Here is an 11,049-nt window from a genome sequence, read left to right on the forward strand (position 1 = left end):
TTCTTTTGTGTTTATTTTTCAGCAACAACTTTCTTTCATCACATCAACTTACAGTATAGTACAATCTCAGAATTCTGTACAGGAGAGTCGTGTCAGACCATGGCAGTGTGCAATACGTAAGTCAATATTTACAATTACAAGGTTTCCATGAAGTCTTCAGAGCTGCCTGGGGGAGGATGTTGCGTTGGGTGGCACTGGGCCAGTGTTTTACGGCAGATCTGTACTTGGCGAGAACGTGGCAGCTCGTACAGCCTCTGCTCCCCCTCAGCAGTGCAGGGTGCTGGAAATCTGATTTTGTGGAGGGTTGGAAGGGTGAGAACCTGTGAGTGCTGTGAGCTGGTTTTACAAGGTCCGATCAGAGAGGCAAATTACCGTGTGTGTAGCTTGAGGGGAAGAAGAGCAAGGCACAACTGTCCTTACTGGTAACAGTGCTGAGATGCCACAGAAGGCCAGGGAGAGAAACTGACTGTGGGAAGCTCAGAGGGTGCCTCTGGTAGCTGGAATGCTGACAGAGCACCATGCTGCCGACAGGTAACCTCTAGCCTGACGTGAGCCCCTGGCTTGCCCAGGCCCCTTGAGCACAGAGGACACAAGTGGCAGCTTTGCAAAGAGTAAGGAAACCGTTTTGGTTTGGCACTTTCCCCCTGTAGGACTTAGTAGACTTTTTGGACGTGGACTAGCTGTCACTTATGAAAGAAAGCTTTGTAGTTTTACTGTACATGGTGAATGTAAGAAAAAGTTACCGTAAACTCCTGCTCTTGATTAGCACAGTCCAGCATGATGGAATATGAGATCTGGTCCAGTCTGAATAAGCCTGTTGAGTTGTGTGGGTTTTTTCCTCCAGCACATGCGTTGATTGTCCTTTTCTTCCCTCTTCATGCATTTCCTGGGATTAATTTACTTGAGATGGATTTTAAAACAGAAGACCGAGCAGTTAATGTTATAGTACATCAAACAAACATCCCAGGGAATGTATGCAACAGAACCAGAGCTCTGTATTGTATCTCTGACAATAATTACGTAGTGCTTAGAAAGGAATCCTTGCTTAATGTACTGGGCTATCTTGTACACTTGAAATTGTTATCGGGGGCTTTCATTGAGAGCACTCTGAAGAATGCAGAGTGTACAGAGAATACTTTTGCATTTAAAAGTTGGAAAGATAACTGTCAATAGAGAATTAAAGGCCATGCTAGGGACTTTGAAAACAGGCTGGAACAGCAAGTAATATCTGCTGGACCCAGATTTTATCAAGAGGAGACTGCGTGTCTCTAAATGATCTCTAAATGAGAAACAGTGATCTGTAAGATGAGCATTCTGTTGACTTTCGCTCCCCATGCTTTCTGATGTTTAAATTCCTGATGAAGCACTGGCTGTCCAAAGGAGCGAGTTTAACTGTTTATCCACTTGGCTGATGGGAAATAGTGGCTAAAAGGAGGTTGGTGGCAGGGAACCTCTCTAAGTGTCATTCTGTTCTGTGCTAGGGAGTCTTAAACGAGTTCTCTGTAAGCATTTCATGCTGCAGAATAAAGCAAGGAAGTGCTTGTAGGCAGCTCCAGCTGTAGTCTAGATTTTTGGTGGTGAGGACTGATGGCGGAATGTTCCTGTTCTGTTTTGGGAATCTGAAAACCTGCGCTGTTTGGGAGTAACAGAAAGCATGTCTGCACTTGGGTGAAGCGCTTGAAAGGGTTTGTGTTTAGCTAGATTGTAACAACTGAAGTATCTTCCTGTACTTGGGGGCAATGAGTGATTCACGGTTGCAAACTGTAGGCTGCATGTTGCATTCTTCTATCAGGTGTGCGGTGTCCATGAAAAAACTACCGAGGTGGGATCCCCCAGCTACACACCTCGGGATGGTTCAGCTTTCAAGGCCCTGTTCGTAACTCTGTTCTCCAAGTATCTCTTAACGACAGTTTTAGATAATCCTCATCTTTATAATCTACCTTCCCTAGCTCTTCCCTTTTGGAAGAGATATGCCTAAATGGAAGGCAGAGAATTGCCCTCCAAGATGCTTGTTTGTTCATAGTTATGACTATGACAAAGCTGCCTGTCGCTTCTCCATCCCCCTCCTGCTTTTTAGAAAATCTTATCTAATGAAGTAAGGTAAGGACATGCTTATTGTCTTGGAGAAACACCAGTTGGTATAATTTACTGTGCCTTTGCTTTGTCTCCAGTATATAGAGTTCCACCTAAACACTAAGGGTCTCTTGCTGATCAACCTGATGGACACTTCCCGATTTGACCTTCTGTGGCTGTGATCTGTTTGTTCAGCTACTTTGGAATAAAATAGTATCTGCTTATATTAGAATGCCACATAATTACATACCTTGGAATATGGGTGCACTTTGCCATTTTTTTCGGTGTGGATTTCTTAGGCAGTTCAGTACAGAGGTCTGCATTCTCTTCCCCTCTTCTGTTTTCCTGCCCAGTTCTCCAAGGTGCGTTTTGGATCACACCGTTCTGGTCATACCCAAGGAAGGTTACTCGTATTTACGGTTGAGGTGTTGAAGTAACTACTGAGAACAGGCTGCTTGTCAAGTTAACCTAGCAGATACTCAATCCTAAGTATAGAGTATTTGCTGGCAAAATAAACACCAGTTGCAGTTACATATTTGAGGTAAGGTTTTAACATCTCAGAGGAGTTCCAGCCAACTGCTGAACTGCAGACAGGTGCAGCTTTCAGGCCTCTTGTCAGATACATGGGATGGCGCAGCCATCTGCACACAACGAGGAAGGGGATTTCTGCTTTGGCTCACTAAGAGACATCTGACCAAAAGTTGGTCTTCTTGTAGAACATATGGCAGCGTTTGCTGGTAAGGTGGGAAAGTACCAAGAGAAAGAGCAGAATGGCCAGTTATCCTCAAAATTTAATGACAGTGGCACGAATGTAGCTTTGGGAATGACTTAAATTTGCTCATTAGTATGTTTATTACTTACTGTAAAGCAGTTTCTGTATTTTTAACACAGTATTTACCATTTAGATTTAGTATGCTTTTTATAGTTTATTATTACACAAAATAGCTGTAAAGCACCGTGAGCTGTAAACTGGTTTTATAGCTGACATTTGGGTAAAACTTCTCAAAGTGCTGGAGCGGAGTAACTAAGAGCCTACATAAGTGCTGTTCACAGGGCTGAGATTATAAAACTCCTGAGGCAGAAATCAAGGATGGATGCAAACTTCCCGGCAGCCCACAGATAAAAGTGAAAGGTTTCTAATCTTACACTTTCCTTTCTCATGTCTGCCTTGCCCTTAGTGTCTCTTTCCTTCTAGAAATCTTAATTAAAACTTGCATGCTTTGCTTTTTCTTATATTTATGTTCCCTGAGCTGTGTATTCCTTTCTCCACCCCCATCTAAGCATTTCTTTGCCCCTATCAAACCATCAAAGCCATTCCGAGTTGCTGACAAGCACTACGTTACTGCCACTTGATATCAAATGCCACTGCGTTTGATACCATTTGCTGTCTTGCTTTCTTCATAACTCGTCTGTTAGTATTCCTAGCAGGACTGTCTCGCCTTCCTTTCCAGACCACATCATCTCCACAGCGTTTGCCTCTCCCTCCTTCCAGAAGCCCTTCTTATATACCAGCATAACATCTGTTTTGCCTTGGCTTCTGTGTCATCAGCACGAACCTGGAATGTTTTGGAGGAGAAGGGAAAAATATGCACATATGCTAAGATGCAGCATTGTGACTTCATATGCGTTATACTTTATTATTTGCGTCATAGGCTTCTTTCTGTTAAACCCATGGTCATTTCTCCCTGGGATTTGGAGTGGAGCTGCAAATTCCTCCTGCTCTCCTTACTGGGGAAAGTTTAGATCTGCCAGAATTTTTACATAGGAAATAAAATAATCAAAGTCTGTATAATGTGAGCACTTCCTGGTGCCTTTCAGTGTCATCTTCTTGTCCTTTCTGCTCCCCATCCATTGCCTAATAGGGGACTGCACTGCCCTAGTGCCAGCAGTGGAATGCAGTGAGGCTTCCTTGCCCGCCGAGCCGCAGCCTGCTTCCGATCTTGTCAACGGAGATAACTCCAGCACGGGTGGGAGATGCTCATGGCATGTCAGGGGCTCCTCTCTTCCTCCAGGGCCTGTGAAGACTGTTCACAGCACTTGAAACGCGGGGAAGATGCATGATGCTAACCAGCAGCACAGTCCCTGTAGTTATCCTCTTACTCTTAATGATTCTTATTTTAAATTCCAGTTTTGCATAATTAGCCTGATTTTCAAGGAAAGGCAAAAAGGGTATGCAGAGGGGTGGTGCAGCAGATTTATTCACTTGGATTGAACTTCTACAGTTGCCAAACTTTGACTAAAATCCAACGATCCAGATTCATTTTTGCACCAAAGGCCAACGCTAAACTGTGCTTCCTGCCTTGCAGTTGAGGAGGTGTGCGGCGTGAGAGAGCTGCCGAGGTAACAGACAGTTCGCTCTGCTTCTGCTCTGGGCAACAAGCTTTGTCTTAAGACCCCAGATAAGTCTGGATTACCTAGAGCTGTCTTGCTGCAGCTTACTGCAGGACTAGACCAATGGGGGGGCATCGTGTCGTTCCGTCTGTGCGGACCGTGTAAAGGTGGTGAGCGGTGGTGGAGAACACAGTCTGCGCCCAAGGGCCCGAACACTAGTTCTGGTGCCTGACATCACTCTGCAAAGAACTTTTGACTCCTGCTGTTTCCTTCCACTTGCTCACCTTTTTATGCCCTTTTGCAATCAGTCCTGCTCTTTCCAGTAAACAGACACAATGACCAAGCACCACATGCTGGAAATGAGCTGAAAGAAAAATTCTAAATCTTAAGTGTCTGCAGAACTAGTTTCCAGTTGCTTTTCCTCTCTTCAATTCTGAATTACTCTACTCATTTCTGCAGCTTCCTCTTCTTTTCATACAGCTTGGGGCATGAACAGTGCCATTAGTGCCTTCACCTCACCGCCCTCAGGTCCCTGAAGAATCTTTCCAGGCAATGAAAACACATTGTACGTGAAAACTTTTCAGTTGCTACTTAATATTTTTCTTTAGTTGACTCAGGATTGTTCTGCTGGTCAGTATACATAAAGCTTCGCTTTCCAAGTAGCATGTATAGATCCTTCCAGTTCAACGCAGTCTAGTCCTGTCGGGCACATAAAAAACATTTATCTTTAATCTTTATCTTCCATGCAAATAAAAAAAAAAATGCAAAGGTGGCTAAATGTCACACTGAAGGGATATTTTGACTAGGGCTACAGTGAGGCTTGTTTAGTGATTTGTGTGAAGAACGTCAGATAACAGATAATTAGCCGACAGCAGCAGAGTTGGAGCTGAACAGGCAAGCAAAAAATGGCACCCTGGCTTCATGGGCTCATGCGATGGATGAGGTGTCTTTCTAGCCAAGTTCTGATGCTCAGACCACTTCCAACCTTGCTTCCAAAGGCAGCCAGCAAGCACCACCTACACTGTGTTCTGGGAAGACAATACAATGGATTTCTTATCAATCCCATGATGATACAGGACTGCGCCTGGAGTGTTTGGAGGAAGCGTTCGGGAGCTGGAACTCAAGACACCTCAAGTGTGACAGAGACAACAACAACAACAAAAATATATATATATATTTGCCAAATTCCTTCATTGTAAAACATTTCTTTCTGTGTGCCTAATGCAGTAGCAAGTTCCTGGTAACAGTTAGAGATGCTTTAATTAGTCATGACTTTAAAAAAAAAAAAAAAAAAACAAAACAGGAACAAACCTTCAGTGCTTTTATAGCTTCAGATTCTCCGTCAGGTGAGGGATGGCTGCAGTTACTCAAGAAGATGCTGGCTAACTGATTGCATTAGGGCTGCTTTTGAGGAGCTGGGCAATATGTTAATGTCTCCTGTTCCTTTTGGATCCAACAAGATTATTCACCCGGTGGCAGAGTCAAGTGTAAACGCAGATGTTTTGGGGAGCCTTTACTCTCTGTAACCTGTTCTCTGTAAACTGTAAGAAAAGCTCAAGGCACGCTGGCAGCAATGTGCGGAAGGGTCCTGAAAACTTTCCCCAGGTGAGGTGTGGGAGCAGGATTTGTAGCGCTGCAGCGGCTGCCCGTTCGGCAGGGCCGGCTTGCACAAGCCGGTGTTTTGGAGCCACCCTCTGTCTGTTCGGTAACACTGCGCGAGCAGGTGCTTCATGTTCTGCAGGGGTTAGCACTAGAAGATCACCAGGTCATCACTGTGCGGTGTTGCTGCCCTTTAAAAATAGTAACATAATACTTTCCTGCACAGTTCTATGGACTGGATGTAAACCCTCGGTCTGCCACGGACGGGGGTTACCGCTGCCTGAGCGGAGCTGCTCCCCTGGGAGACCCGTCGGCAGGCTTTCTGGGGGTGCATTGACGGAGAGGAACAAAACTGGCTAGCCGAAACCCAGGGGGTTTGATGTGGAAGGATCCCCTGAAGGGAGTCTCTTCTGTAGCAGCTATGATGTATTTTGGTAACGTTGCAGCTGTTGGTTTATATTCTTTAGCCGCCGAGATGTTTTAGCTCCTGGAGGAGCCGAGCTGAGGAGCCAGGGTGTAGTGTGGTGACACTGTCACTTCTCTCCACAGACAGTACTACTGGTATGATGAGCGGGGAAAGAAGATCAAGTGCACTGCTCCTCAGTACGTCGACTTCGTCATGAGTTCAGTGCAGAAGCTAGTGACAGATGAGGACGTTTTCCCGACAAAATACGGTATGTCTGCTTTTGGACAGGTGCTTCCTGCGGCGCTCTGCAGATGCTGTGAGGTGCAAGCTGGCATTCAGCCTATGCGGTAACAGCAGACAGCTTTCACACTTCCTTGTTTGATGGTTTGGGGCTTTCTTAAGGGATATTTTAGGTTTGGCTTATTCTTGAAGGCAGAGTTGCCCTGTTGGCATATGAACTTGGGTGGAAGTCTCACAGTCCTGTCATCAGTATTCCATCATCGATATATCTTTTTCTTCAAGCATTTTGAGATCTTCCAGCCTGTATTCAGAGAGGATAAAAAATTGAAAACTGTCAGCATGTGTTTAATACAGCCTGCTGCTAATAAAATTTAGCCCTGTTATTTCACTATTTCCAGTAAGGGGAAAATAACTGGACTGCCAGGACTGTGGCTTGTCTTCCCTGCTCAGCCAGGCCTTGTCTCACAGACTGCTGGCAATCTCCCTTCCCTTCCAAAGATTAAATGTGATTTTTTTTTTTTAAGAACCAAAAAGCAATACGAAATTAATTTTAACTCAGATTTGTATCCTAACAAGACTGCTACACGCAATGCCTTTGGTGAAGGGGAAGAAAATAAGAGACCTGAAGTTATTGTAGGTGGGTTTCATCAGGACTGAAAGCAGCTGGATTCCTGAGCCATTTGAACAGATAATCGGGGAACTAGGACATCACAGTACAGCAAACACTGAGCTACTAGCGTTCACTTGCAAGCATCTTGATCTGGAAAAGGGCAGCGTCTAGTGAGACAGTGCCTAGTAAGCTAACAGTAGTTGACTAATTTTTTTTTTTTTTTTTTATGCTTATTCAAGGGCAGTGAAGGTGTTTCATGCAAATGATTTGTCTGTGTGGCCAGGATGCACTTTAGACCAGTAACATACTCTGTACTGTGCACCATGCACAGGATGGCAGGTGGTGTCTGAAACCAGGACACCGTTACCACAGTAGCTGTGCAAGGATCACTTTTTTTTGTGCCAGCACAGTACTGGACCAGCAAGCACAATTTCATAGAATGGTTTGGGTTGGAAGGGACCATAAAGATCACCTATTTCCAGCCCCCCCCCACGGGCAGGGACACCTTCCAGTGGACCAGGTTGCTCCCAGCCCCGTCCAGCCTGGCCCTGGGCACTGCCAGGGATGGGGCACCCACAGCTGCTCTGGGCAGCCTGGGCCAGTGTCTCACCACCCTCACAGTAAAGAATTTGTTCCTAATATCCAATTTAAATCTGCCTTGTTTCAGTTTAAAGACATTACCCCTTGTCCTGTCGCTACCTGCCCTTGTACAAAGCCCCTCTCCAGCTTTCCTGTCAGCCCCCTTTGGGTACTGGGAGGCTGCTATAAATAAAGTCTCCCCGGAGCCTTCTCTTCTGCAGGCTGAACGGCCCCAACTCCCTCAGCCTGTCCTCCCAGGAGAGGTGCTCCAGCCCTCCGAGCATCTCTGTGTCCCTCCTCTGGGCTCTCTCCAACAGGTCCATGTCCTTCTTAGGCTGCGTGGGGGCCCAGAGCTGGATGCAGCACTGCAGGTGGGGTCTCGTGAGCGTGGAGAGGAGGGGCAGTAGAGGTCACCTCCCTCACCTGCTGGCCGTGCTGCTTTTGATGCAGCCCAGGGTACGGTTGGCTTTCTGGGCTGCGAGCGCACGTTGCTGGGTCACGTTGAGCTTCTCATCGGCCAGCACTGCCGGTCCTGCTCCTCAGGGCTGCTCCCAATCCATTCTCTGCCCAGCCGGGATTGATACTGGAGGTTGCCCTGTCCCAGGTGCAGGACCTTGCACTTGGCCTTGTTGAGCTTCCCGAGGTTCACATGGCCCACCTCCCCAGCCTGTCGCGGTCCCTCTGGGTGGCATCGCTGCCATCGGGCATGTCAACCGCACCACACGGCTTGGTGTTGTCAGCAAACTTGCTGAGGGTGCGCTTGATCCCACTGTCCATGTCACTGACAAAGATGTTGACCAGCGCCAGCCCCAGTATGGGCCCCTGAGGAACACCGCTTGTCACTGGTCTCCACCTGCACGTTGACCTGTTGACTGCAACTCAAATGGAGTGGGACCATCCAGCCAGTTCCTTATCCCCCCCGAGTGGTCCATCTGCGAGGTCCGTGTGTCTCCAGTTTAGAGACAGGGTTGTCCTGCGGGACAGCGTCAGATGCTTGGCACAAGTCCAGGTGGATGACATCAGTCCCTCTTCCCTCACCCACCAACGCTGTAACCCTGGCACAGGTGGCCACCAGCTTTATCGGGCACGATTTGCCCTCGGTGAAGCCATGCTGGCTGTCACTAATTGTTTCAACTGCACCTGGTGGAAGACACACGCTATTTCCTCCCGTTTCTCTTCCCATGTGGTAGAATTTCAGCAGTGAAACGAGGGAAGTTGTTATATGCAGTTAGTCAGCCTGCTGCAGCCCACCCAGCCCCCTGGGGACTGGCCGCCCAAGCATTAGGTGCTTCCAGGGGAAAAATCTGCTGCTCTTGGGCAAACTAGGTAAGGACCCAGAAGAACCTCTCATTATTTTTATGCTCAATAACAAAAAACGTTGTGGTTTTAAAGAGTGATTACTCTTGGTTTTTTGAACCCTTATGGTTTAAAACAACTTCAAATGAAAATGCTTAAAACCTCCTTAGATTTTTCCCCTGAATTCCCATAAAAAGAAGGCAAGAGGATGGTACAGGCCCCCCCCGCTGTCTGCTGTACAAGGTGGGCTAGTAGCTCTTAGCGCAGCTCAGCCCAGACGCTGCTGTGGTGCTGAAGGCGACAGCTGGAGCTATCATGGTGTTTCTTATTCTTCCTTTCAGGCAAGGAATTCCCCAACTCATTCGAGTCTCTAGTGAAGAAGATCTGCAAGTACCTGTTCCACGTGCTGGCCCATATCTACTCCTCACACTTTAAGGAGACTTTGGCACTGGAGCTGCATGGACATTTAAACACACTCTACACACACTTTATCCTATTCATCAGGGAGTTCAACCTCGTGGACCCTAAAGAGACCACCATCATGGACGACCTCACAGAGGTCCTCTGCAGCAGCAGTGGGAGCAGCAGTAACGGGAGCGGCAATGGGAGCAGCAACAGCGCAGGAGCACAGAACCATGTGAAAGAGAGATGAGCCCTTCTACAGGATCAAAACTAACATTAAAAACAATATTATATATTCTGTGCGTATATGTCTGTACATACAGACATATACGGCAATGAGAGCTGAAAGAAATTAATGCTGCCACCGCAGGACGCGTAGCCGTATGGGACGGTATGGAGCTTTGGTCTAATGCGCCACCTGGCAAGAAGTTGCACCAATTTTATTTTATTTTCTGTCCGCTCCTCCTTTTACCTATTCAGATGGATGACGAGTGCTGTTTTTAGAGAAGAGCTGAGCTTGAGAGTGGGGCCACTCCTGTTTTTTTGGTTGGTTTCTTTTGTTTGTTTGTTTGGTTTTTTGTTTTTCTTTCTTTGGTCTTGAGTGCAAGTCCTTTGTCTTTCTAGGATGGTGGTCCTGCCATTTAAAAAATATCTATTATATTATAAGAAGTGACTTTTACTTTGAAGTGGCTTAAAGTGCAGGTTTGTTTGGGCTTTTTTTGGGGGGTGGGTGGGGTGGGGGTGGTTTTTTTGGTTTGGTTTTACATAGACTGCCCCTTACCCTGCCAGAAACTCCCCCGTTGAGTGCATCTTGCCCTTTGTTAGTTTGGAACGGGAAGGAACTCCTGGCTTGACTAGAGTAGCAACCAGGGGCTTGCTTCGTGTTGGGAGTGGGCACAGTTCTCCAGCTGTCCCATCTACCTGGTCACCACACGTGAACGTGCAAGAGGATCCACAAGCCTTTCTGCTTATTGCTCCTACAAGATATATACTCTTTTCTCTGCTCCCCTGCCTCCTCTTTTCCCAGGCACACCTCTACAACTGAAAAAGAGTAAGGTCACTGGAGTCCAAAACCCATGTGCAAGAGCCACCACCGTTTGCTTCCCACTGAACAGAGGCCCGGGGAGGGGGGAGAAGGGTACATTGAATCGGTCACCGCCTGTGCTAGAAAGATGGCTGTTGGCATAAAATTATATTGTTGGCTTATTTTAGTTCATCTGTTCTATAATAATAAAAACAAATCTATCAGCCACAAGCTTTGGTTTTGTGTTTGCAGCGTCAAGTCGGTGGAATCCACACATAGAGCTTCCCTTTCACCACTGAATGCTACTGGCCCTGCTGTCAACCAGCTTTATAAATGTTTGTCTTCCACCGTGTGACCTTACATTTCTAATCGATACCTTGCTCTTGTCGGTAGTGCTGGGAACCTCCTCTCCTCCCCAGGTAACCTGACGGTAAGCACTCTGAAGATAAGCAGCACTTGGAAAGGAGCAAGCTTCCTGTTCGTGCGTGC

At 46.8% G+C, this 11,049-nt stretch overlaps 1 protein-coding gene across 6 annotated transcripts in view; it reads left to right on the forward strand.

Moving 5' to 3' along the window:
* Nucleotides 1–10,791, forward strand: part of MOB2 (MOB kinase activator 2) — a 116,180-nt gene extending 105,389 nt beyond the window's left edge. For all 6 annotated transcript variants that reach the window (XM_040608201.1, XM_040608198.1, XM_040608202.1 and 3 more), the window contains exons 3-5: nt 23–116; nt 6,553–6,677; nt 9,476–10,791. In XM_040608201.1, the coding sequence (XP_040464135.1) occupies nt 23–116; nt 6,553–6,677; nt 9,476–9,786 (530 nt within the window). In that variant the 3' untranslated portion in view covers nt 9,787–10,791. The remainder of the gene's footprint in view (nt 1–22; nt 117–6,552; nt 6,678–9,475) is intronic.
* Nucleotides 10,792–11,049: the final 258 nt, after the last annotated feature.

The sequence above is a fragment of the Falco naumanni genome, chromosome 10 (genome assembly GCF_017639655.2).
Source record: "Falco naumanni isolate bFalNau1 chromosome 10, bFalNau1.pat, whole genome shotgun sequence".
Taxonomy (NCBI): Eukaryota; Metazoa; Chordata; class Aves; order Falconiformes; family Falconidae; genus Falco; species Falco naumanni.